This window comes from Sylvia atricapilla, chromosome 16 (genome assembly GCF_009819655.1).
Source record: "Sylvia atricapilla isolate bSylAtr1 chromosome 16, bSylAtr1.pri, whole genome shotgun sequence".
Lineage (NCBI taxonomy): Eukaryota > Metazoa > Chordata > Aves > Passeriformes > Sylviidae > Sylvia > Sylvia atricapilla.
The window spans coordinates 12,273,167-12,298,643 of NC_089155.1; the positions used below are offsets into that span (position 1 = coordinate 12,273,167).

The following is a 25,477-nucleotide window of genomic DNA, read 5'->3' on the forward strand; positions in this document are numbered from 1 at the left end:
TTTGAAACTGAAATTACGCTCTTTAGATCTTATTCTGTTAGGAGTACTTTGGAGGAAAGGGATAGAGGCACGTTTAATAGTGCTGCTAGCACGTCCAGGGCAGTTGTGGCCTGCCAAGTCTTTTATAAACACTGGTGAATATTCACAATATTCCTCCACATCAGGGTATGAGCCACTAAAATGTTGTCCCTGAGATGTTTTTGTAGAGGTGCAACAGAGACTGCTCAACATATAAAACCATTTGCTAAACTTAATCACCTTTGTCTTGGAAAGTTTAGAGGTTTCGTACCTAAAAAAACTCCTCTAAGATGAATCCCAGCTATGAGTAAGAGCTCTGAAGCATTTCCCTGAGCAGCAATCACACAGTGGCAAACTGGACTCCTCACAGAAGGGATGTGAGAGTGGAGGAAGAGTCCATGGCCAACAGCTGAGCTGGGCCAGCAAAGCAGGGCTGAACCTGCTCCATGCTTGGACACAGTTCCCAAAACCTCCCCACACTCTGTCCCTGCCGTGGGGACACCCTGCCCAGTGCTGGTCTGTGTTTGTACCACGCAGAGCTGTAAATTTACACAGCACTTTCCAGACCGGGGCTTGAAACTCCTCTTTTTCAGGAGTAATTCCCTTTAAGTCAATGGATTTACACAATGGATTTGCTGCTGCCAGAAGAAAATCAGGCCCACGGAAAGACACACATTCTTTGCCAAGGAAATCTCAGAGCTAACTACTTGAATTGTGCAGTCAAGCTGCAGAGAGGTCAAGTGGACAGACGACAGGACTGGGACATATAGGAAGTCCCTGGTTCAAACCTCAGCTCTTAAAATGTCATGTGTGGTGACCTTGGGCGAGTCAGTTCATCCCCTCATACCTCCATTTCCCCCTTTTCCTTTGTCTGACTTGTCCGTTTAATTTGGAATTTGTTCCAAGAGGGGTGCCTTGCCTCCTGTGCTGGGCTGGGGCACTGACACCTCTCCTCCCCCTTGCTGGGTGAAGTCTTTGTTTCCTCCCAGCACTGACCCCTGCCTCTTGTGCCCACAGCCAGGGTTACACGGGACCACCAGCTGTCCATCAGGGGACAGGCAGACCTGTCACCCCGCGGGATAACACACATCCCAACACTGGCCTGGGAGGATCTGGCACTTGTTATTTCACAGTCAGGGTTGGGAGGAGGAAGAAAGGCCTCACTTTGAGCAGTTGCTTCACAGCCCTGATCGCTAAAGAGCCTTTAAAACAAAATCTTTGACCCTTACGGAGCAGAGCCGTGAGCTTGTGATGAGTTCAGCTGGCACCAAACGTGGCTCAGTGGCATGAAAAGCCTCAAGGGCTGGAATTTGTGTCTACAGTGTGTGGGTATGTGCGTGTGTGTGTGTGATTGTCAGGAGCAGAGCCAGGCCAAGAACCAGCTCTCCTGAAAAGCCCCATCTGTTTGTCTCAGCTCCTTCCCACAGCAGCGCGGCCGTTATCGGTGGCAAATGTCCAGAGTCACTTGTCAAGCACAAAGCTGCCAAAAATCATTAAAACACAATGGTCCCCTGTACCAGCCAACTGTAAAACTGTTCCGAAGGGAGCCTGATAAACCCGTATATGCCTATAATAGCCCAGATAGAGGCAGGTATTTCCTATGTGCAATCAGATATTCCTGCCCTGTTGTGGAAACCCGCGCGCGCGTTTGATGGCCAGGGGAAGGGGAACAAAGCAGGTGGCTAATGGGCTGTTTTCTGTTCCAGTGGAGCATGACAGAGAGTTCCACCACCAGCGCTGCCACTACCGAGAGTTCAGGTTTGATCTCTCCAGGATCCCCGAGGGGGAGGCGGTGACGGCGGCCGAGTTCAGGATTTACAAGGATTACATCCGCGAGCGCTTCGACAACGAGACCTTCCAGATCAGCGTCTACCAGGTCCTGCAGGAGCACCCGGGAAGGTGAGGGCTGGCAGGGACACCCTGCTGACAGCACTAGGGACTTACCCCCAGTGCTGGCAGAGCTCCTGGTGCCGTCAGCAGCAGGGGCTGGGTTGGACTCAGACCCAGGGAACTCAGCCCATGCGGCTCCTGTGTGTTCTGAGGTGGGGACAGGTGCCCTGTGAACCTCCCCGTGCCCCAGGGAGCATCCCCAGCACTCCTGCTCTGCCTTCTGGGAGCACTCAGTGGCCTGGCCGTGTGCTAGTGCAAGAAAACTATCATAAACCAGCAATATTTCAAGATTTCTGGAAGTACTCCCCCCATTCCTTCTGCCTCTGGTGGATCCTGAGGTGGCAAACCCAAATGCTTCCTTTGGAATTGTAGCTTAATTACTGGTCCTTATTATCAAAGGCATTCGAGCTCTCTAATTAACAAAGACAGATGACACCATGCTTTTTATATTGACTGATTGTTCTGCATGTGCAAAACTACAAAATGAGCCATTAAATCCCTTCCAAGCAATTGTTAATGTATGCCAAGCTCCCTGACAAATCCTCCAGGGAACTTGAATAAGAACATATGTTCAATTTTCTCATCTGGTTTTAGTTCCAATTAATCAGCAATCCCAAACCACTTATCAAAGGCACTTAGTTTCATTTGCACATAGTTCTTTCACATACAAATCCTACCAAAAGTGAGATTGCATTTATTTACGTGAGAAGTATTTACAATCACATTCTAGTCAGAAGATATTCTGTAGGACTGCTAAACACGGGCTAATAATACTATAGTCCTAATTTAGGTTTATGAAAAAAGAAACACTAGGGATTTAAAAAGTGAAAAGTCCAAAAGGGTAAGAGAAAAAGTATAATCAGGACTCTGGCTTTATAGTTTTATAAGAGCTAATAAAAATGCAGAAAAAATTGAAATATGTCAAGAAACCTTGTCAACGTTTTTTTTAATGGTGAGAATTTCTACTGGCTTTGTTGGATAGTAAAAATATTTAACCACTGGTGTGTTTTCTTCCACATCTGAAATTCTGATTTTATAGCTTAAAACTCACAGTTCTCCTGGCATTTCTAATGATGCAGTTATTTGCAGTCTTTGGAGACTGTGTTAAAATGAATCTATTTTCATCAAACAGTGGTAATTCAAACTGTAGATTTTAACCAGGTCTTCCTTAAAGAAGACAACAACCCAGAACTGTGCACAGGACCCATCAGATGTCCTGTTTACCCAAAGCATTTCAGTTTGTTCCCTCTTAGGCCGTTCCAGAGGCAGCAGCCTCCCTTTGCTGTATTTCTTGAGTAGATTATTTGGGTACAAGCCTGCAGGGATGACTTTCCAGTCTTGGGAAGAGCAGAAACTGTAGATGTGTTGGCAGAGGAGGAGGCACCAACCTGTGTGCCAGGGCGTGGGGGGATTGCCAGGAACCTGCTCTACACTAAATGACCTTCCTCATCAGACACAGGGAAGTCATCCCTCAGGTCCTGATGAGTGAGGTGCCCACGAGGAATCTTACTGACAGAGTCAGAACGAGATCTGATATCTTAATTTTACAGTGGTGCATCCGAAAGTTTGTTACAGCTTTGTTTAGGGAGGATGGGAAGGTGCTACTGGGGACAGCTGTATGTGGAGCAGCAAATGCTTCTGCAAACTCCTCCACTAATTCCTATTCCTAAAGGAAAAAAATGTGTGCAGAGAGAGGGCATATACATCAAGCACTGTCTGGAAGAGGTGAGGAATCTTGCTAATTATACAGATGTTCCAGCCACAAGATTAGATGCAGTTTTACTGCATCATATCCACCACAGGAACACTGTTTTTAACGAGTGTTCATGCATATTCCCCTTTTGCATACATTTTGGCACAGGCTATGGTGAGTTTCGAACAGTTTGTCCTGAAAAAATATTCCCGTTGGTTTGGATGGACCAAAGGTAAAAAATATTGTCACTACCATTTGTAAAAATATTTGCTCTTTTTTTTTTTCCTGCGTTTTTCCACTGACATTTTCCACCCGGCTCTGTCACAGCCCAGTCATCCAAGTCAGTGTGTCATTGGGCAAGTGGAGAAAGAAAACAAACTCTCTCCAGTGTTGATCAAAAAACACCCATTCCCTTTGATGCTTCCTTGGCTGTTTGTCCCATCCTGAGCCGCTGGAAAGTCAGCCCCATCTGACGGTTGTTAGCAACAAGAGCAAAACAAAGCCAAACCCTCTCCCCCACGCAGGCAGGGAAACCTCTGCTGCCTTTGGGTTTCCTGCTCTGCTGCTGACACAGGAGCACTGCTGGAAATTGCCTTTTGAGACCTGAAAAGCCAGGGATTCTCCAAGGCTGGTGCTGCTCCTGTGCAGTGCCCCAGGCGCACAGCAGCTCCTGCCAGGGGCAGCTCAGCATCATCTCACACTCAGCAGAGAGCAGGACAGCTCCCAGAGCCACACAGCAGCACAGGGCCAGCTTGGAAAGCTCAAGCTCAGGGTGGCTGGGGAGATTTTCCTCCCTGAGAGGTGCTGAAGGCAGGATTTTCAGTGAAACCACGGATGAGGCTCCAGTTTGGAGGGCGTGATGATGCCCTCAGCTCACATAAAGCAGAGGTATGAGCAGCTCAGCAGTTAATGACTTCACGAGTTCAGACAGGTTGGAGGTATCTAACCAGCAACATCTCTTGTGTGCGCTTCATTGTCAGTGAAAAATCCGGGCTTAGGTGTTTCCAGAGCAGCAGCTGCACCCCCAGCAGATTATTCCTGAAATCCTGCCCCTCAGCAGCACAAATGTTTGCAGGGTAGAAGCTCTGCCCCATCCACCTGCTCAACCTGACAACCCTGGCAGTAAAAATGAGAGCCCAGCCCCGTCCTTTGCAGCAGATGAGATACTTTGGACTACTAGAAATTATATCTCTGTCAGACTGAAGATATTATCACAGGTGTTTGTGGGAAATCAGGCTAAAGGATCAAATATTCTTTCTGACTTTCCCAAATCTTTCGTTGCAAGGCAAGCTCTTCAAACCGGCAATGTCTCCTTGCTCAAAAGGCATGCACGGCATTCTTTGGGCACAGAGCATCACTTATTCACTTCAGGCAAACAAGTACATTCATGAACAAAAATGTCCCAAATATCACAACCACCGATGATGTTTTAACCGGTATAACGCATCTCAAAGCTTTGGAGTGCATAACTCAAAGTCCAGTGACTCATGTCCAACTTCTGTTTGGGCTTTGTGGCTCACTCACCCAACAGCCTGGGGAGGGGTTTTACAAAGCCAGTGGCTGACCCGAGAAGGGTGAGAGCAGCAGGGCATCCAGCCCACCTTTGGGGTGACAAACGCTGCTCAGTGGGAGCTGGAGGTGACCTTTGGGGAGCCAGGTGCTGCTCAGGTCTCCTCCCTCCTGGAATAGGAGGGAGAGCAAAGCAGATCCCAGTGCTCAGTTCATCCCCCTCAGTTCATTAACGTGGAGCTGCGGTAAAAATGCAGACTTGTAGAGCTGCCCCAAAGCTCAGTCTTGCTTTTCTGTCTGCACCTTTTGAAGCTGAAATACCTCATGCCAGAGTTACATCTCCTATTTCCCTGGGCCCAGCACTTGCACTGCAGAGTGAATCCCCATCCCTTTGAAGTCGATGGGAGTTTTGTTGCTGGAGAGAATAAAACCAGGTACTTGACCGGCCTTTGGTAATTGAAATGTAGTTGTTACACGTTCACTTTGTGGCCATTATGGATTTCACGGGCTTCAAAGGCAGTGATTTGAATGCTCATGTTACCAGCCCTACAGAAAAATCAGATCTTGCAGGATGCATTCCTGGGTTTGACTTGCAGCTGGAACGCTTTAGCTTGAGCTTCAAACTACACCACTGCTGCACCAGATCAAACCTGAGCCCCTCTCCAGACCCCTTCTGCCATTCTTTGGGGTCTGGTTCCATGTTGTGGGTTGAGACATGTAATTCTAGTACCTAAGAAAGGCTTGGGCCCAGCCAGCCCATAAAGCAGATGTGCCTCTTTTTGGAGCTTTTTAAAGCACCAGTGTGATGGTTCTGAGCACGGCACAGTTTGATTTAAGGATGTGCCCCAGCACCATGACGGTATCTACAAACACGACAAGAACTTTGATTGTAGGTTTTTGGTGACTTATCTGCAACTCAGTCGATAATCACATTTATCTCTCAGCGAGTAGCAAGGGAACTTGAGCACAGAGATCCTGCAGCTCTCCAAGAACTGGGTTTGGTCAGAGAAAACAGAGTTTTCTCCTTCAGACCATTCCTAAAATTCACTGCAGCCTGCAAAACCTCTGACAAACCTTGAACTTAGCAAGGCACAACCTTTCACAGGCACTTGAGGAGCTGCAGGAGGCATTTTGCATACCCCAGTGGGTCCTTGCTGGGTAAGTGATGCCCTAATGAACAAACCCTTCGATGCTGAGCAGAAACATCTGCACAGAAAGAGTCAGAGATGTGTGTATAACCTCATTTCTCTCAGCACTGTTTTTACAAGAGGATTCATGTTTAGGAAACATGTTGCATCTCAGTAACAAACTCCCCAGTTTTAATCAGCTTTTGAGATCTAGATCTTACCCTTCTCCAACTCTGTGTTAAGAAAGGCAACACAGCTACTAGAAGCACACAAAGCAGAATTAAGCATCTGCTGCAATTTTAAAGTGAATTTCATTTTTCCCTAGATTCAGCAGAATTCACACAGATCTGTTTCACTACCAGCCAGTTTTCAGGCCAATCCTTGGAAAACACCTCTAAGCAAACTGAATTCCCTTCTGTGAACATCCCTTCACCTGGCAGAGCCCCGGGGCTGTGTTTGGCTGGTGGCTCCTTCCTGGGGCCGTGGGGAGAGTTTTATCAGTGGGGAGAGTTTTATCAGTGGGGAGGGAGAGGGCAGGAAAAGCAGGGGATCCCAGGGAAGGGAAGGTGTGGGAGGAGGGCTGCATCAGGTCTGTGTACAGAGGGTGTTGCAAACGTGCCAGGGAGAGGCCCAGGGAGATCCTGGGGCCCTCTCGAAGTAGGAAAGTCTGAAAAATATTTTCCTAAGCTTGTCTTTGGACAGCTGCAGCTGACTTTAAGCAATGACACCAAGCAAACTGGAATCTGGATGTGGCAGGTTTTTAATCCAAACAGATGTCTTCTAACCCCACATCTCCTCTCACCCTCCCAGGGTGCCCTTTCTGCCTTCTCCTCCCTCCACCTGCTCAAACCTGGTGAATAAACCCTTTTCCCCCATGGCAGCTCTGTCCTTGGGCTGTCTGCTGGAAAACCTGCACTGTGCCTGTGACCCACACAGCCCCTCTAGGGTTAGAGTGTGGGTCAAAAGGAGAGGATTGTGCTCCTGGCTTAGACACTGTGGTTTACATGCTGAATCAATAAGAATTCAACATATCCGTGCCTCAAGTGTTTCTTACTCTCAGACAGAAGCAGGAGGGTTAACCCACATTTGTAAAGCCATTAAAAGGCTGTCTCAAGGTTACTGTTTGAAACACTGAGAGGTTTGTAATTCCTGCAGGTAGCAGGGAGGGATCAGGGCAGCCCAGGTGCTCCCTGGGCTGAGGGATTCCCTGTCCCTGATGCAGGCAGGGGACAGCAGGACCTGCTGCTGCCAGGACACTGCCAGGTGGGCCAGGGCTCTGGGGCTGCTCCCAGCACTGAGTGCTGGCTGGTCACAGAAATCACCTTGCCTGCCAGGGTAATGGAAACTGCCAAGAGTCACCTCCACTGCTGCTGCCTGTCTTTTTTCCCATTTATTTTTATCCCACTTGGAAGTGCTCATTAGTATTTACTACCACTTGTCAACCAGCAGCTTGAAATAGCAGGGCTGATGAGTGGGATGAGGACAGTGAGTGGAGAAAACAGACGTAAAAGCAGGGACTGTTTGGCAAGAGGACTGTCCTAAAATAGTGTAGGCCTTACAGCTTGATGGTCTATAAAGGCAGAGTTTTATCTCCTGTTCTTTTGCTAATGCAGAATTTCTGTCTCTTTTATGTTTCCATCCATGTTCTCCTCATGCCCCAGCTCACCAAGGCAGGCCATTGGGGCAGATGCAGCACTTCTCATTTTTGTATCTATTTCTTGTGGTTATGGCTTCAAACCAAACTGCATCCCAGGGACTGAAAAAGCAAAGAAGCCATACATACTTTTTTTCATGAAGCTTCATGGTTGTTAATCCTTTCTCTTATTTTAGAATTGCCACGTTGCAACAACTTCCTTTATCCCACACCTTCCCTTCCCTGCCTCTTCTGTAGTTGTGTTCTCTTATTTCTGTGCTCATCCCCACAATCCTCGCTTCTTCCAGCCCTTTTCTCTTCCACTAATTAATTGTGATCCCTTTCCTTACCACCATCAGCCCTTTGGCAGGTCAGCCCTTCCAAAGCTCCAGCTGCTTCCCAGACACGATCTCACATGCGTCCTGGCCAGCCACCCTCACGCTGCAGGACTTGTTACTCACCCCTGAGCCCAGAAAACAAGCTCACTGAGGAAGTTTCACAGACCACACAGCACTTACATGACCTGTAGACAAAATTTTTGGGAGTGCTTTCCAACGGGAGGTGACTCTCCTGTCTGGCATCCAGTGCCAGAAGCAACCAAAGGCTTCAGCAGGCAAATGCCAACCTCCTGTCCTCATCTCAGGCTCCGCTGAGAGCCTGATGCTTGAGAAAACCGAGCAGAAAGCCCCAAATTTTATCATTGCTGAAAGCTCTGACACTCCCGCTGATGTCAGTTCTTTGAACGCTGAGCCATTTTGATGTGGTCTCAACAGAACATACTTGTGGTCTGGATCCAGACCTTGTAATTTATGTAACTCTAATCTAGACATTAACGTTTCCATGTCCCAGCTTAATTTTTTGTAGAAGGAGGATCATGTGCCTTTCCTATCTCCTGCTCTGGAAAAAGGCGTGGTGCAGTTTCTTGCATGCACTCAAGTTCTAAAATGAAGGGACTGAATGCAGGGCCAAGGAACCAAAGGGGTTTTTTTGCCTCCTTGCTGCAGTGCCATCATTCCCATCACTGCAGGAACATGCTCTGTGAGCACAGAGTTGGCAGGTGAGGTACAGGAGTGAGACGTGCACTAGAAATCTTTTCTCTTTGAGCTGAGATCTTTATCTCACAGCTAAAAACCCAAACCAGCCACATGAGTTAGACTTAACCAGCACTACCTTCTGTGACAGTCATTAGATGGCAGCCCTCAGAATAAATGTTGTTTAAATCTTAGCAGAACAACATTTCTCTGCTGTGTTTACTGTGTCCTGTCCAACAAGGATATCTCAAGGGCTGGCTGCCTATTAGCTGGTGATTTAATGCTGTTTGCCTGTCTTTGGAGAGCAGGACATTCCACTTAAAGGAGGTTGCTCTTTTTGAAAAGAATTAGAGATTTCTTTCGTTCAGAACAGGAGCCACAATCTCAGGAGCCTCCTGCTTGCAACACCAGTGAGGTTTTGCATCCCACCCCTGGCCACTGCTGGTGGGCCAGGGCGGAAAGAGCTAATCCAGGAGTGCTTGAACTCCACCAAAGAGCATCTGACACGGGGCTTTTTTTGGGGTCCAAATGTTCCAAGTGTGTGTGGGAAGGACATTTCCCTTCAGTGGGTCCCTTTGATCTCTCTCACTTCGGGCTTCCCCTCCAGGCCCATTGTTTGCACATTGCTGTAACTACAGGAAAACAAACGCATTATACAATTTCCCAGACTGACTCACCCTGGTACTTGATGCCTCATGTTGTCTGCTTACCCCGATTGCATCATGTCAGCATGGGAAGCTTAAAGGCTGTTTTTTTCTGAGTAATAATACTGCAGCAGTTGAGCAGTAGCTAAAAACAAAAAAATTATCCTGACTGCTGCCATGATCTACCTGCAAACTGCAAAGTGAGAAAACCAAGCAAATCAGGACTCTGTTAACTAAACCTTGTGTGAATGATGAGTTCCAGTCAGGGGCTTTGCTTAAATATTGTACTGTGTGAATATAAAAACCCTTTCCTCCTGGAAACTTGGCTTCAGCCACTGGAATGGGCCAATCCATGCAACTCCCTCATCCCTGGCTCCTCTGGGATGTGTTTGGGTCAGTGTGTTGTAAACAGGGAAGGCTGGGAGGTGTCCTGTGGTGTGGGAACAGGGCCACTGCTCCTGGGTGGGGAAGAAACCCCAGGAAATCTGTCCCCTGGTTGGAGTTCAAGCATCCTGCATTGCTGTGTCTGATGGGAGAGGGCTTTTCCTGGGAGCACTCAGCAGAGCTGACTGAGCTCCCAGCACCTGAGCCTCTGCATTGCTGCAGCACAGCCCCTTCCTGAGCCACCCACTCTGGTCCCAAACTGGAATATTCCCATAGGATCCCCTCTGCCTTAGCAAGGAAGTGTTGCAGCAAGTCCTGTCCTGCTCCAGGGCTTCTTCCACAAAGCAGAACTTGGCTTAAAAGCAATCCCTAACTGCACCCTCAGCAGCACTGGCTGCACACTCAGCCGTGGGATATCCAAATCTATTTATCTATTTGCTTTAGGGAGGAAACACAGAATCCTCTTCTTGCACACCCTGGGCCATGTTCTCATGTGCCCTGCAGGAACTCACTTGAGAAATTTAATTTTGTGTAAGCCAGCAGAGTCAGAGGTGAGTGGTGACATCCCTTAGCTCACAGAGAAAAACTCTTCTCTCACACAGTCCAGCCCACTAAGGTTGAAAGCTAAATAGTAAAAGCATTGCAAAATCTTCTCCATTCCTGTTCTGTGTGGGACAAAAGCTTCTAATTTCTTGGTGTGTCAAAGGGAAAAGAATCACTAAAAGCCAAAGTCAAAAGCCCTAATGCCAACAGTTCTCCTCAGATTAATTTCTGATCACTTGATGTCTCATGCAAACAAGAGGAATGGTGTAAACTAAGTTAAATATATATATATTTGCACTGACAAATCCATAGTGACAAAATTCATAAGGTCTTTTAAAGCTTTGAGGGTGTGATTAAAGGGTTTTTCAAGGACAGTTCTTCATTCAAAAGGATATAATTACACTTGAACAAGTTATCATGTTTGTTCACTGTAGGTACAAAAGCAGCTCTTACAAGACTTGTCTAGACACTTCCACCATGTGTCTTTGTTCTCTTAAAGTAATTTTTTATAAAAGAACTGCAACAGCATCCATTTTTTAATCTGAGTTTTATCTCCTTCTTTTCTCATAAGAGAACACTCCTTCCTTTATAGTACCCGTGTTTTCTCAAATTTTAATTTTTCAGAAATTTGCCAGGAAACATCTTGTGAATCTGAAATAATTTCACCTTTTCCAAAAGAACAGAATCTCTCTATTTAGGATCTTTTTCATTTTCTGATATTATTTCTTCAGCTAAAGTAACCCAGCAGCAGCCTTAAAAAAAAAAACAACAACAACAACAAAAAAAAAACCAACAAACAACAACAAAACAAAACCACCCAAGCAATGAATTGAAAAAAAAAGATTGTGACCCACAGTAGTGCAGACCTGTGACTGTGCAGAGGGTTAGTGCCTCAATCAGTTATCTGTGACCTCAGATGAGCAAATTAAAGAAAACCTATTACACGTGTTAATTATGCACACCAGCGTTCCAGCTGGCTTGCACCAACGCTACAGTGATGCATGAAAGTCAGGAAATTAAGTGTGGAAAGGCTAATGAGCAGCATTGTCTGCCCAATTACCAGGTTTGCATATGCAAACAGTCATTCTGCGGATCTGTGCCTGGCAAAGAGTTTTTTTGGCTTGCATCAGGAGCTCAAGGTTAACTGTAAGAGCAAAGTAACCCCAAACCACCCCAGCTCTGCTTCAAGCCATGCTCTTTTTTTGAAGAGAAGAGAACTTCCTCTGGGGGTGATTAGAGGGGGACACAGAGCAGCCCTGCTCTGCTGAAATCCCTGAGGGATGCTTGTGGAGACCCCAGGGGAGACCTTGGCTAACTGGGAACTCTGCTTCCTTTGCTCCAGGGATTCAGATTTGTTCCTGCTGGACTCCAGGACCATCTGGGCTGCAGAGGAAGGGTGGCTGGTGTTCGACATCACCGCCACCAGCAACCACTGGGTGGTGAACCCCCAGCACAACCTCGGGCTGCAGCTCTCCGTGGAGGGCATTGATGGTGAGTGTCCCACAGCAGCAGAAATCTGGGAGTTTCTGCTTCAGGCACATGATTCCCAGCCAGGGGAAGCATTGAGGATTCACCAATCCTGCTGTGCTGTAAGCACAGAGGGATTTTGATGCAACACTTTACCCCTTGGGCAATCCTCAAGGGTTTAAAAGAAGTAAAAAAAACCCAAATTAAATCAACCCCCAAGCTTTCTTTGTATCTGCTGTTACATGATATGTAATCATGAGACAAATACAGTCTATTTTTTTAAAAAATCATGCAAAAGAAGTGAACTGAGAGCCCTTTTCCCACTCTCCCTGACCAGGCTGCCTTGCAGGGCTTCTCCAGGAAAGGGTCAGCTGTCCTTTGGCACATTTGATCCGTGGCTGTCAAGGCCCAGCTCTGTCTTAGCAAAAGGATCACAAAACCATTACCATAACTTGGTTTTAGCAGCAGCACTCTGTAGCTTGGTATAAAATAATGCTGGGTATCACCTCTGCATTTTGCAACAGCATCCAGACATCCCTCAACAGCAAAAATGAGAAACATTGAATTTCCCACTGGCACCCTCTCCTTGCCTTTTTTGTAAATAATTGATTCGATTCTACAGAGAAACATACTAATAGTCTTTTACCAAAAAACCAAATTATTCTAAAGCCCAAGATGAAGGACACATGGATGATAATCAAAGTTTTGTACAAAGTTATCAGGTATGGTGGTGGCAAGATGCAGCAATAAGCAAAATGTCTCTAAACATTTGTTTCTCTCAGCTAAGGTATATCTGGAAATCTGTCAGCATTTCATGCAAGGCATTTTTATTTTAAGCTAACAACCTTCCAGTGGGAATTTAGTGTTCCTATGGGCTGACTTTTATGGCTCCTTTTATAGGATCACTTCAAATTATAGGTTGGTGAACTTGAAGAAACCCCTCTAAAGAATGCAGGAAAAGTTAACGCTAAGCGGATTTGGGGGAAAATAATTATAGGTAGGGCTATTTAATGTAACTTTTACACACAGATATAAAATGAAGTTAACTGTGCTGAGCTGCTCTCGTCAGAAGAGCATTAAATCCTGATTTTTGAAGGGTTGATGGAATGACCCTGAGCAGGCAGCAGCTCTTCCCTGTGTTATCCTGGCTGCTGGCAAAGCTGCTGCAGGGTCACCCCAGCCTGTTGTGTGTTGCAGGACAAAGCATCAACCCCAAGCTGGCGGGGCTGATCGGCAGGCACGGCCCCCAGAACAAGCAGCCCTTCACCGTGGCCTTCTTCAAAGCCACCGAGGTGCACCTACGCAGCATCCGCTCCACGGGCGGCAAGCAGAGGAGCCAGAACAGGTCCAAAACACCAAAGAACCAGGAAGCTTTCCGGGTGTCCAACATTGCAGGTACAGCACAGAGGGCTGGCTCTGTGGTTCTGGGCTTGTGTGGGGTTTTTGTCTTCTTTTCTTCTTGGTGGTCAAGCCGGGATTAACACGCGGGAGTCGCATTTGGACTCGGTGTTTATTAATTCTTATCTATTTACAGCCTCAGGAGCCATGAGCTCTAACTAGCAGGTTAGAAAATGATGGAAATGATGGAAGAAGCAATAAGTTTTAACCTTGAGAACCAAGGGAAGAACAACTTGTGTGTAGAACAAATACAATTAGGAGTAGATTCCTCTTAGCGATGACTGGTTACCATTCATGGCATTACAGATAATTGTCTAATGGAAATAAATTGTTCTTTATTTACAAAAGAACAGTACTGAAATGCAAGCACCAGAATTCAGAATTTCTAAATTACAGCAATTTTTAATCCTCCATTTAAATGACAGAGCTGAATTTGCTTTCCCTTGTGGTGCCAAAAGGACTCAGTACAGTCAATGAATATTCCAGGTACTGACACAGGTAGAAAATGAAGGTGAAATGGAGCACTACTCTATCTCTACAAGGTCTTTTCAAGGACAATATGCCCAATTGTGAAATGCCACCTAAATTATTTTTACTTTAAACCCAATAACCAACCACTTGAAGTCTGCAATGTGGACTTTACCTAAAGCCTCCCCAACCCATGAAGAAGAAGGAAAAAGGACTTAGACAACACCCCAAATCCTCCATATTGCTTTGCATATACTGCTATATACTAAAACCTGAAATCTGAGTTTTTCACCCTGTGAGATCACACAACACAACTCAAACTACACACCCACAACCCCAGTGCTACCACTCAATTTCAGAAGCCTGTTCCACGGCCTCAAGTCAAATGTAGTTGCCTGCCTGAGGGTCAGTGCCCCTCAGCAAGAAAGCCTGAAATTTTCAGCCTCCAACAGGCATGGGGTGGTGTGGGAATGGTTTTTCCCACCTTATCTGTTTCTTGTCCCTTTGGTCCACCAGTGGTTTGAAACTGTGTGGGGTTAGGGTTGTTCCAAAAATGTCAGGAATCTTTGAAGTGATGTTAAATGGAGGGATTTCTTGATCCAAATTTAAAAAAAATACCCCAAGCACCTAAGCAGAAAAACTCCTTTTCTCCCACATGAAATAAATTCTCATTTTGAAATGGAAGATAATTACATTAAAGCAATGACCAAGCAATCAGTGGATCTGAATCCAAATGCTGTTCATTTTCAAGGCTTAAGTTTAGCCCCTAAAAAGTGTAGTGGTCCCAAAATTCTTCCACAGAAGAGGAAAATCCATTCATTCTCAGGACCACCATTGTTATTCTGGGGGGAGCTGTGCTTCCTAATTTGGAAGAAAACTCCCATCAGGCATTTGAAATAGAAATGTGGTTTAAGTATGTGATACCTCAGAGTAAGGGGCCCTTGATGATGGTCCCAGCAGGAGCCACAGCTCAGGGCTGGCTCTGCTGAGGCAGCAGGAAATTCCAGCTGCTTCTGGGAGCTCCTCACTCAGTGGAAGGAGAGGCTGTGAGATTTTTTTATAGAATCATTAAGGTTGGCAAGGACCTTGGCAAAGATCATCAAATCCAACCTTTGACCAATTCCCACCTTGTCAACCGGCCCAGAGCACCGAGTGTCACATCCAGTCCCTTGAGCACCTCCAGAAATGGGGACTCCACTGCCTTCCTGGCAGCTCCTTCCAGTGCCTGACCACCCTTTCAGTGAAGAAATTCTTCCTGAGCCATTCTTTCCACTTGGCTCCTCAGCTCAGGCTTCATGTCCAGGACCAACAAAACTTTAAAACTGCACTGATTCTCCTTTTATGTATAGGCAATGATCAGAGTGATCCGTGTGATCTGTTAGGAGGTCAGAGGAAGTCCAGGGGAAAAAAAAAAAAAAAGAAAAAAAAAGAAAAGATAGAAAACCTACTTTACCAAGTCTTTTTTTGCTTTGCACAAAAAAGCCAGAAGTTCTTTTGATATATGTTGAACCCAGCCATTATTATATGATTGAAACAGCTAAAATAAAAAAGCCGTAAGTGCAGCAGAGGAGCAGCAACACCTCACTCCCTGCTGAGGGCTCTGGGAGCTGGGGCAGCCCAACCTCATGGCCAAACCCTTTTTCCCCTGACAGAGAACAGCAGCAGTGACCAGAGACAGGCCTGCAAGAAACACGAGCTCTATGTCAGCTTCAGGGACCTGGGGTGGCAGGTAAGGGCTGCCTTGGCACATCATTTATCAAGCACAGCAGTGGGATCCAGCCACTGACTGGATTTTTTTATTTTAAATCCTGAGGGGAAAGATGATCCATGCTGCCTTTAGGGTGCTGAAGTGCTTCTGCTCAGTTGGGAATACAAATATTTGGTGTGAGACTGGCTGGAAGCTCAGCACACTCAGGTGCTTTCGGGGAGCTGTGGCCCTCTGGTAGTGCTGAAGGCACACACTGCTCTCCATTTTCATCTCCCTGGTTTTTTAGACCTGGTTAAAGACATTTTCCTTTCTGAAAGCTTGTGTCTGCATTGTGTTGCTGGGTGAAGCTGTGGACAGCCAGGAGGACACTGCTGAATGGATAAACAACTGAACCCAGATGTTCAGCTGCTCTGTGGGCACATCTGCAGTGTGGGATGTGTCTCTCCAGGAAGAGCAGGCACTTTAGGGGCTTTTAAGAGAAAGGCCAGGGGGGCAGATTTTTATTTTGCAGGCCAGTGGATGTACGACTGTGTAGATTTACGTGCTGATTGGCTTTTTGTTTCACTGCATTTCTGTCTTTCTCCACAATCTAACGACTTCAATTTAATGAAGGACTGGATCATCGCTCCGGAGGGCTACGCTGCCTATTACTGTGAAGGAGAATGTGCTTTCCCCTTGAATTCCTACATGAATGCTACAAATCATGCCATTGTACAGACACTGGTAGGTGCACCCTGCCTCCTAACACAGCCTTACATCCTTCAGGTGCTACTCAGAAAGAAATTTATACTCAAAAGGGTCTCTGAGCTGACAGGGGAGGGGAGATCTGCCTTAGCTCTCCAGGTGCCTGCAGCATCAGGCTCCACATCTGGCAGAGTGGCCTGAATTAGTACCTGAAGTGACCCTGTCTTTGGTGCAGCATTGGCAGGCTCTCTCTGGTGTGGAGGGGCCCTGTGATAGACATTGCAATGGGGGGCTAGTCCCACTGCACGGGGAGGAAGGAGCAAGACAGGAGACCCACGGTCAGCAGCTCTTGGGAAAGCTCTGCAAGGATCCACTCCCTGCTGCCAGCAAAGGTGGATTTAGGGTCAGGCTGAGGAAAGGGTCAGTGAACCCCAAAGTTACACAGCTCAGCTACTGTCTGAGTGAGGGTATGGGACAGGCAGAAGGTCGCCCAAGGAGAGAAGAATATAGAGGAGGAGAGTGGAAAAGTAAATCTTAACATTGCTCTCTTTTCCTTCCCCAGGTTCACTTTATAAACCCAGAGACTGTGCCGAAACCCTGCTGTGCTCCTACACAACTCAACGCCATCTCAGTGCTCTATTTCGATGACAGCTCCAATGTTATCTTAAAAAAATACAGGAACATGGTGGTACGAGCATGTGGCTGCCACTAGGTTGGTAGGGAAGAGAAAGAAGAAAGAAAAAGAAGTTATTTGTAAAGAGTGGGTTTGTGTGGCTCTGTGGGGGAGGGGGAAAGGTTGGTGCTCCAGCCACGGGTTTAAAAAAGTCCCAAACCATTTTAGGACCAGGCCTCTGAAAGTTCAGACAATGGAACAGTTTCTGGATCTAAAGAGGCATTTGAACACATTTTGTTTTAGTTTATTACAGACAATGAGCTTGTAAACTGAAACAAGCCAGAGAAACCGTTTAAAACCAAATCTGCTTACAAAATTGGCTCCTACAGTACATACTTTTGCAAATGAGTCTTTCTGGAGACTGCAAACTCACCAGTGCTGATTGTGAGTAAAACAGTAATAATCTATCCAAGGTGAGACTGTGCTGTGACTAATAAGTGTGTGTAGTTCCTGTAACACGGTTTGCAATAAAATAAGTGAACAAAATATACCTGGAGTGAACAGGTATTTTGTTAGAGAATTATTGCTTCCATCCCTCTGCTTCAATTTCATAAGCAAAACCAAGGATGAATTACATACAGCTACCAGTTTTAAACTACAGTAGCAAAAGCTGGATTGACACAAATTCAGAGGACAGATTGGGCTAAGAGAAAAAAAAAATCGATTGGCAAGCAAAAGAATTGAAGAAAAGCACTTCAAAGAATGAGAATTTTGGGATGTACTTTTTTCCTAGCAATGAGGAAGGAAGTTTCCTCTTGCAGCCAGAAAGTATTTCAATTTGCTATGAACTTGAAACAGGAAAGCAGCAAAATGCTGAGAAACAGGGATCAAACTGGGGCGTGCTAAGCAGGTACAGAGCTGTAACTAAAGATCCTGTGTGGAAAATGTCCATTGGCTTCCCTGAGGGAACAAGTGCCAGCACTTTCCCAAGAGTGTGGAGACCCAGTGCAGAAGGTGTTGTGAGTTGGGATTTACACCCAGCACCACACAGACTGGGAACAAGCTAGGAACCCTTCCCTCCTGGGGCCAGTGCTTCTGATAAACCCCCTGCTCTCTTGGCTTCACCTCAAAAAACCCCAAAACAATCCCCTTCAAGGCCACCAAGAAGCTGGAACCAGAAGCAAGACAATGTCCCCTCAAGGCTTTTGTTTTTCCTTCTTTCAAAGTCACAGGTTACACAAACACCACACTTCAGTAATTAAGGCTCAATTGAAGTTGTGAAGAAGAATACGAAGTTGCAGAAACCAATCACAAACCAACTCCCCACTTTGGCTCCCACCAAAGCAGGACTGGCACAGATTTCACCAGGGAGATAAAAAGAAAATTATGCTCAATAAAACTCCACGTCCAGCACACCCAGCTCTAAATCTCCAAATTTCCAAAAGCTAACAACAGACCAACAGACGAGTCCAGGACATCATGAATCCCACGGGTCTGTGCTCAGTGAGCAGATGGGGCCATGCAGCCACAGTGGGGACTTGGCTCCATGTCTTGCCTTAGAGGAGAGTTAGAGAAAGAAGATAAATGAAATTCTGGACTTCACTCACTGCTCTTCTCCCTTAAAGTCACAGATCAAATCCAGACCAGATGCCTCACTTTAAAAAGAATAAGCAAAGGAAGGAAAAACCCTTACTGTCTACGAAATAAATTGGAAACTTGTTTTTTCATGGCCTAATTCTCACTGAAGTCAATTGGTGTTTTCCCAGCAGTTTTCTCAGTAGCAGGATTAGGCTGATGGGAAAGGGGAAATCCATCCATGACATTGGTAGGTTTTGGATGGGAGCCTTGGTGAGCAGCTGGATGTTGCCAGATGTGCCTGGCACCCCGGCCAGGCCACTCCAACATCTGCAGGAGCAGCCTGGCTGCAGCAGGCACACTCCACAGGCAGGACTCCAACAAACCTCCCCACGGGGAGACTTTGGGCAAACACAGCCACCCACAGGGCAGGACAACAGCTGAAGCCCAAAGCCCAGCTCTCCTGGAGCCTGCAGGCAGCACCATCCACCATCAACAGCCAAAACTGCCCTCGGTGCACCCTTTGAAATCACACAGGTTTCAATTTGACAGGAAGCATCCTTTGACATTGTACACATATATCCACCAGTGCTTCTGTAAACCTCCTGAAGGAAGTGAAGGTGCTGCCTAGAGAATTAAAAGATAATCACGCCTGAACTTCCACTATTTAGTAGTCAAGGATTAGTTTTCTCTTGCGGGTGTTTCAGTGTTGGTGGTCACTGCGTTGGTGTATTGCATTTTTAACTTGGACCACGGTATCTTGCTGTATAGGATTCATATAGTAAATATTATGTGGGGATTGTTTCTGTTTTGGTTTTTTGTTGTTGTTTTTAAGCATAATAACAGGACTTCTGTTGCTAGGCTCAACATCGGCTTCACTGTTTGTACATTTTTATGTAAATAGTTGTCACAAGTGGAAGAAGAATTATTTATTTCCATCTCTGAATTCCTTTTCAATCACATGCAGGAAAAATGATTCTGGGTTCCTAAACACATTTGTTTCCTTATTTAAGAAGATATTTATTAACAGTTGGCAAAAATGCATACACATTTCTGGTTCTTTTCATGGAGCAGTTGTCAGAAGCCTTTTTGTACAAACTAGTAAAATAAATCATTGCGACTTTACAAAAGATATCCCGACGACATTGTGTATCTGTGTGGTTATTCTCCTTTTATTCAAAGAACCTTTTTGGCTGGGCAATGTTTTGTCTTGAGCCTCTGTTTTCACGCAGCTCAAGTCTCTATGTACGGGCAAAACTGTCACATGTCATTATTTGGTGCAGCTCCTTCGGTCCAAATACAACAGGGAGGAAAGAATAGCAAAAATATGGATGTGTTTTGCAGTCTGTGCTGCAAAGATCCATGATTGAATTATAGTGCAGCTGTCAGCAGCTGTTTCAAAGAAGCAGGGGGTAAATTAGTTCTGTTTACTGCTAACATAGTTCAGAGATTTAGTCATCCCAATAAAATTATAGAGGCACAAGAAAGGAAGAAAGAAACTCCAAAGAAACATCAGCCAAGAAGCTGACATTTTCTAATTTAGATTGTTTTAGCATATTTGAGAGATGCTGCTGGCATGAGGTTTCCTACTGTGGATACCACACTGCATTGCTCTGGAGGCAGCTGAAAAAGATAATGGTCTAAATCCCTCTATTAACTGAGCATTACATCTTTGGGGCACAACAGCAATTTTGGGGTTCCTGTTTACTTTGACCTGTGAGCAGAGTTGTGCCAGTTTATGTAGATATATTTGCTGGGCCAGAGGATTAAATCACCAGCATTTGGGAGTTAATCTGCCATTTCCATGAGCAATTAAAAATTCATAAGTGAATTTGCTTTGTGCACTTCTCAGAGTCCAGTAAAGCATCAGTGGAAAGACCTTTATTGATGCAAACCAAGACCTACTCAGCTTCTGGAGGCCTGGACTAATTTTAGAAGGAGGATCCTCTGGTATTTCTTATTTGGTCCCAATTCATTCCATTTAGGTGTAAGGCAGGGGTGGTGCCAGCAAGGGGAGAAAGAAAAAAAAAATAATTATTTTTGCTTTGCAGTGGCAATCCTGCAGCCAGCAGCAGCTTTACCACCGACTTCAACACGTCCAGCCTTATATCATGAAATATCTGCCAGTTCCCAGCTATGCCACAAATACACACAACTTGCTGGATGTGCTTTGGAGCAGCTTTCCCAGCCTGGGAGCCAAAACTCCATTCCCAGGCTGGTTGCAGCCTCCCCTTGGTCTGCAGCACTCCTGTGGCTTTGTCTCCTCATCTACTGTTCTGGAAGAGGAATTCTTGACATGAATACATACACTGCCATAAACTGGCAGGGCCATAAACCCCTGGTGAACAAGCTTCCAAACAAGCTAGATTTATCTGAGTAATGACATTTTAAAGCACATTTAAAGCATTTTATAGAACAGTTATTTTAACTTCCTTTCAGGCCAAACTTTGAGGATGTTATGTTTGCTTAATTGAGCTGTTTCAGATCTGTTCCAGTACTGACAATGAGATCCTTTTGTCCCTATGCAGGAAACTGCCTCCATTGCTGCCAGTGTTCATGTAATAAAAAATAATGATTTAAATAAGCCTCAGTGCAATTTGAAGATTCCTGATTGTTATGGAAGTGTCGGCTGTAAAGCCTAAAGCCAGAGAGGGACAGCAGAACTTGCACAAGCACAGGGGCTGCAGGATTCCCTCTGCTGCTGGGTACACTCAGCTCTGATTGCAATGGGAACAGATAATTCTGGATAAAAATCCCCAAAGGCTCATCTTTTGAGTTCAGAATTCCCATCCTCTCTATGCTTCCATCCAAATACCCTGCCTGCTGACTTTCCACTGCTGCCACAACACACATTATTCTCTGTATTCAACCTTCCTTCAGAGAGAAATTCTGCCCAATTAAGCTAAAAGGAGCCGGTTTGAAGTTTTTATTTATCAGGTAATGATTGACAAGACCTCGAGGCAAAAACTAGGAGCACTTCATACTACAGTCATTCATTACCAGAGTACAAAAGCAACACAAACGGGTTATTATGGCCACTTTGACTTACTCTGTTTCAAATAAAAATATCTGTTCCCTTTTCCTGCTTAATGCCGTGGAATTTGTATCCCTAAATCAGCAGCTGAGAAAGACCAGAAGTTTAGGATAACAGATTTAGCACTGATTTGTTTCCTGGTTTTTCCAAGGGTCCATTTACCAGGCAATAGGAACAGGCTTTTTAATTTTAATATTTGGAAAGTTGTTTCTTGGTATTGTGAGGTTTACCACTTTGGGATAAATCCGTTGTTTTCTCCAACAGAATCCTCATGTATAAATCAATTCCATAAATGAAGACGCAATCTTAAAACAGCCTAAGTTAGGCTTAGTATTTAAAAAGAAAACAGGACAAGCCATAGACAGATTCATCAGCTCCACAATTTTTTCCCCCAGTGAAAGGTACTGGGGAATGTTGGGGGGAAAAAAAGGGGGCTCAGCCTCAGCCCCACAAACCCTTAAAAAGACAACTTTGCACTTGACCAGTTTTTGCAGGCCTGGTTAAGCATTTAACCATTTGCTGGCTAAAGCTCTACACGGGGCTGCCTGAATTAGCCTCACCCCTCAAAGGACTGGCTTGTCTGCAATAAAACCCAACCCCGGGCCAGCCAGCAGCAATTTGGGGGATGGAGTGTCTGGGACTGGGAAGGAAGGGGTGAGTTTATCCACTGCAACCTCGGTGCCAGTAATTAAAACCACGCTCAGACCCTTTCCCCGGGAGCTGAAGTGACTCCTGAGTGAGCACCTCTGTGCTGCTGATAACTGGGGGCTAATGGGCTTATTTTAAGAAGCTCTTAAGAAGAAAGGAGGGGATGCCAGGAGCTCTGTTGTGCTTTAGTGTGTCAGCACCTGGGGCTCCAGCCCAGGACCTTGGGGCTGTGCTGAATTTCCAGAGCAGGTTTGGGATGTCACTGTGGTTGTGGAGTGCCAAAAGGGTCACAGAGGGTTTTTTGACCTGGCTCCCCGCCTTCCCTCCCATTGCAAGGTCTCTCCATTAAGGCCCAGGGTGGACAATAGCCCCCGCAGTGGCCAGGCACTGATGGGGACACCAGCAGGGTGACCTTTGGCTTGGCTAATGAAGGAGGACTGCTGCAGGCTGCTGGATTTATCCCCATGCTGTTTGTTGCTGCTGTGTCAGGTGCTCCATATAAAATACGTGGAAGCAGAGACATTGAGTGTCTGGATTCAGTTATGAAGGGTCAGAGCTCAAAGATGTCATTTCTTGGGTCCCAACTATTTAAGCCGTTTTGTTCAGTGTTTAAAACAAGCTGTAGACAAGAGCAGAGCAGTCAGTGGCGCTACATCTCTCTGCCTCAGGAAATAACACTACTCAGACTCTTTAAAAAGAGAGATTTGGACAATTGCTTAATGAAGATAAATTCATCATTTTAGCTTCTGTCTTAGGCTGCACAATAAGCACACAAGAAAGAGAACAAGCCAACATATCAGCTGATCCAAAACTGACACGGGAGGAGTTCTGCTTCCCATTTGTTCATGCACTTCTCACAGTGATCTACTGCCACTGCTGACCTGGTTTTGGCTCCTGAAGTGAGAAATCAGTTCTTAAATCCACTGAAATGGGCTGTTCTTCCTTAACAGGGAATGACCTGGCTGAACTGCAGTTTTAGGAGCTGGTTGATTACTCCAGAGATGGATTTCCTGACACCTCAGGAACCAAGTTCTGAAATCCATCTTGCAGGGTTCCCCAGGAAACCCAGCCAGAGGTTTTGGGGAGAAGGAAGATGATGCTCACAGAGGCTGAGCCACCATCAACTTGGAGCAGCTTTAATCAGGAGACCTTTTTCCCTAACACCAAGGCAGACTTTTTTCCCTTCTAAATCAGAAAAATACCCAAGTGATTCCAAGTTCAGCCCATCAGTTGTTTTGGTTTCACATGACTACTGAGAAATCAACTGTAAAAGCTGGTGCAGTTATATACACACATACCAGGCACAGAATGTGAACTGTAAATACTGGCAGGGAGTCTGGTTTAAGAAGCTGCAGTTAATGTTGTGTCAGAAGAGCCCTTGGAACCCCCATTTCCAGAGACATATAGAGCAGGGGGTGGGGAGGGAATAAATCCAATTTTGCTGGAGCTTTGCCTACAACTTCTCAGCCATAAAGCTTTTATTTATGGCTGTTACACAGCATGAAGGATTCAATTTGTCCTTTGTTATGAATTTCAGTGGATCATGTAACTGTTTATTTCCAGATATTAAAAAAAAAAAAAAAAAAAAAAAAAAAAAAAAAAAGTTGGTATTTTTGGTTTGCAAGGAAAAAAAAAAAGACAAAGCTCCTCGTAGTCTGCATTAGTGGGGACAAGCTTAGACCACACTGGATAGAGACAGTGGGTCTCAAAGCCCTAAAATTTCTTTCAGGGAATGGCAGCCCCCTCCCAGAGCTGCTGGAGGCACTTCTTCGTGGGAGTAGGTGGAAAAGCACAACCAATTCAAAGCACAAACTGGATCAGCTCTTCACAGCTTTGAGAGATTTCCTGCTTCTAGTAGCAGCTGAGAACAAGATGCTCAATGAAGAAAAATCACAGCCAAAAAGAGCCGTGTGCCTCCAGTGACTCACTGCACTTTGCAGTGGCAATGTGGAGTCACAATGACAGTCCTATTAATTAACACTCGCCAAGAATTCCCTCTTCAAAGAGTTTGCATTGATGTCAGTTGAAGAGGAAGATGCTTGTATTTTGCATTCATTTATTTCATGTTTCTCATCTGGCTCAAGATCAAGCCTCGAGAAACCTGTTTTTTGGGCAAGAGGTAACAGCCTCAAGTTAAAAAAAGAGATTGGAGGCTCCTTCCTGGGAGCTGTGGGAGATTGACAGCAAATTAAGTAAGCCCACGGGTCAAATATGTTCTCCAGATGGGAGTGACAGTCTTTGAGGAAGCAGATCTGGTTTTCTGCTGCAGCACCTCTCAGAAAATGAAAAGAAAAACATCTCCGCTGGCACTGCAGGATCCTGGAGTGGCTTTTGCTTCATTTCCAGACCATGTGTCACACACACCCTGCTGTCTCCTCAAGTGTCCTCCTTCCTTTTGTCATCGGGGGCAGAAGACCAGGGATGCACCAGGTCTGTGATCACCTGCCTCCTCTTGAAATGTTCTCAGCCAGTGGAGGGGTGGGACAGATCACAAGGATTGTCACAATCTAGGTCAGACCCTGGCACACCAGAGACTGCATTTACTGCTCCTGCAGCTTAAAAACACATGATTTGGGGTGATTTATTGCCAGTACGAGAATAGTGACCTCAAGAGTTTGTTCTAGGCTCAGGATCTCCCAGTTTTGTCAGCCTCTGGTAGAAAATACACAAGTTAATTGGACAGAGGCATGGCAAACCCCCAGCTCTATTCCCTGCCTGTGAAGGGAGTGTAAATGAACAACATGCCAGAGGTCACACACACATTCCCAGAGAAGTTTACATTTAATCAAAATCTGTCCCTCCCACCCTGCACATATGAGAATCTTCCGGGAAAAAATAACACTTAATCAATTCACAAAAATACCGAGCTACAGCTCTTCCCTCCCCAGTCAAATTAAAGACCTTTCCTGTGCAGCAACAGCTGATAAACACTGTGGCCTGTACTTTAGGTCCTCATTGCTGGTGTCTACCTTAATTGCTGCTTCCCATTTGCTTTGGCCCCTGCTCAAAGGAGGCAGCACATCTAATTGCACACGGGGGGGAGATGTCTGCCTCTGATCTGTCTGAGCAGTTTCTCCCTCCAGTAATTTAGAAGCGTCTCTGTTACTCTGAACCAGTAAATGAGAGCAGCTTTGGGATCCAGCCATCTTCCCCAAACTGAAGGATTTTCCCTGTTCAGTAGGATGTTGTCACATCTGGCTGCCAAAGCTGCTCATTGTGCTGTGAGTTGTCAGCCAAAGTGAAGCTCCACTGCTGCCTGAAGTTGTATTTGTTGAGGCCTCCTCATCTTTGAGAGGAAACTGCCATATCCCCCTCCCCACTCCATTTTCTTCTGCCATTTACTCAATTGCACATCAACAGCAGCAGCAACATCAGAAACTTTGTGGTGATGGGGCTGGAATTCCTCAGTG

At 45.7% G+C, this 25,477-nt stretch overlaps 1 protein-coding gene across 1 annotated transcript in view; it reads left to right on the forward strand.

Annotated features, from left to right (window-relative positions):
* The window catches only part of BMP7 (bone morphogenetic protein 7), a 42,749-nt gene extending 25,391 nt beyond the window's left edge, over positions 1-17,358 (forward strand). Inside the window, exons 3-8 of the mRNA XM_066331065.1 lie at positions 1,725-1,917; positions 11,815-11,963; positions 13,137-13,334; positions 15,458-15,534; positions 16,126-16,236; positions 16,760-17,358. Of these exons, the coding sequence (XP_066187162.1) occupies positions 1,725-1,917; positions 11,815-11,963; positions 13,137-13,334; positions 15,458-15,534; positions 16,126-16,236; positions 16,760-16,909 (878 nt within the window). The 3' untranslated portion in view covers positions 16,910-17,358. The remainder of the gene's footprint in view (positions 1-1,724; positions 1,918-11,814; positions 11,964-13,136; positions 13,335-15,457; positions 15,535-16,125; positions 16,237-16,759) is intronic.
* Positions 17,359-25,477: the final 8,119 nt, after the last annotated feature.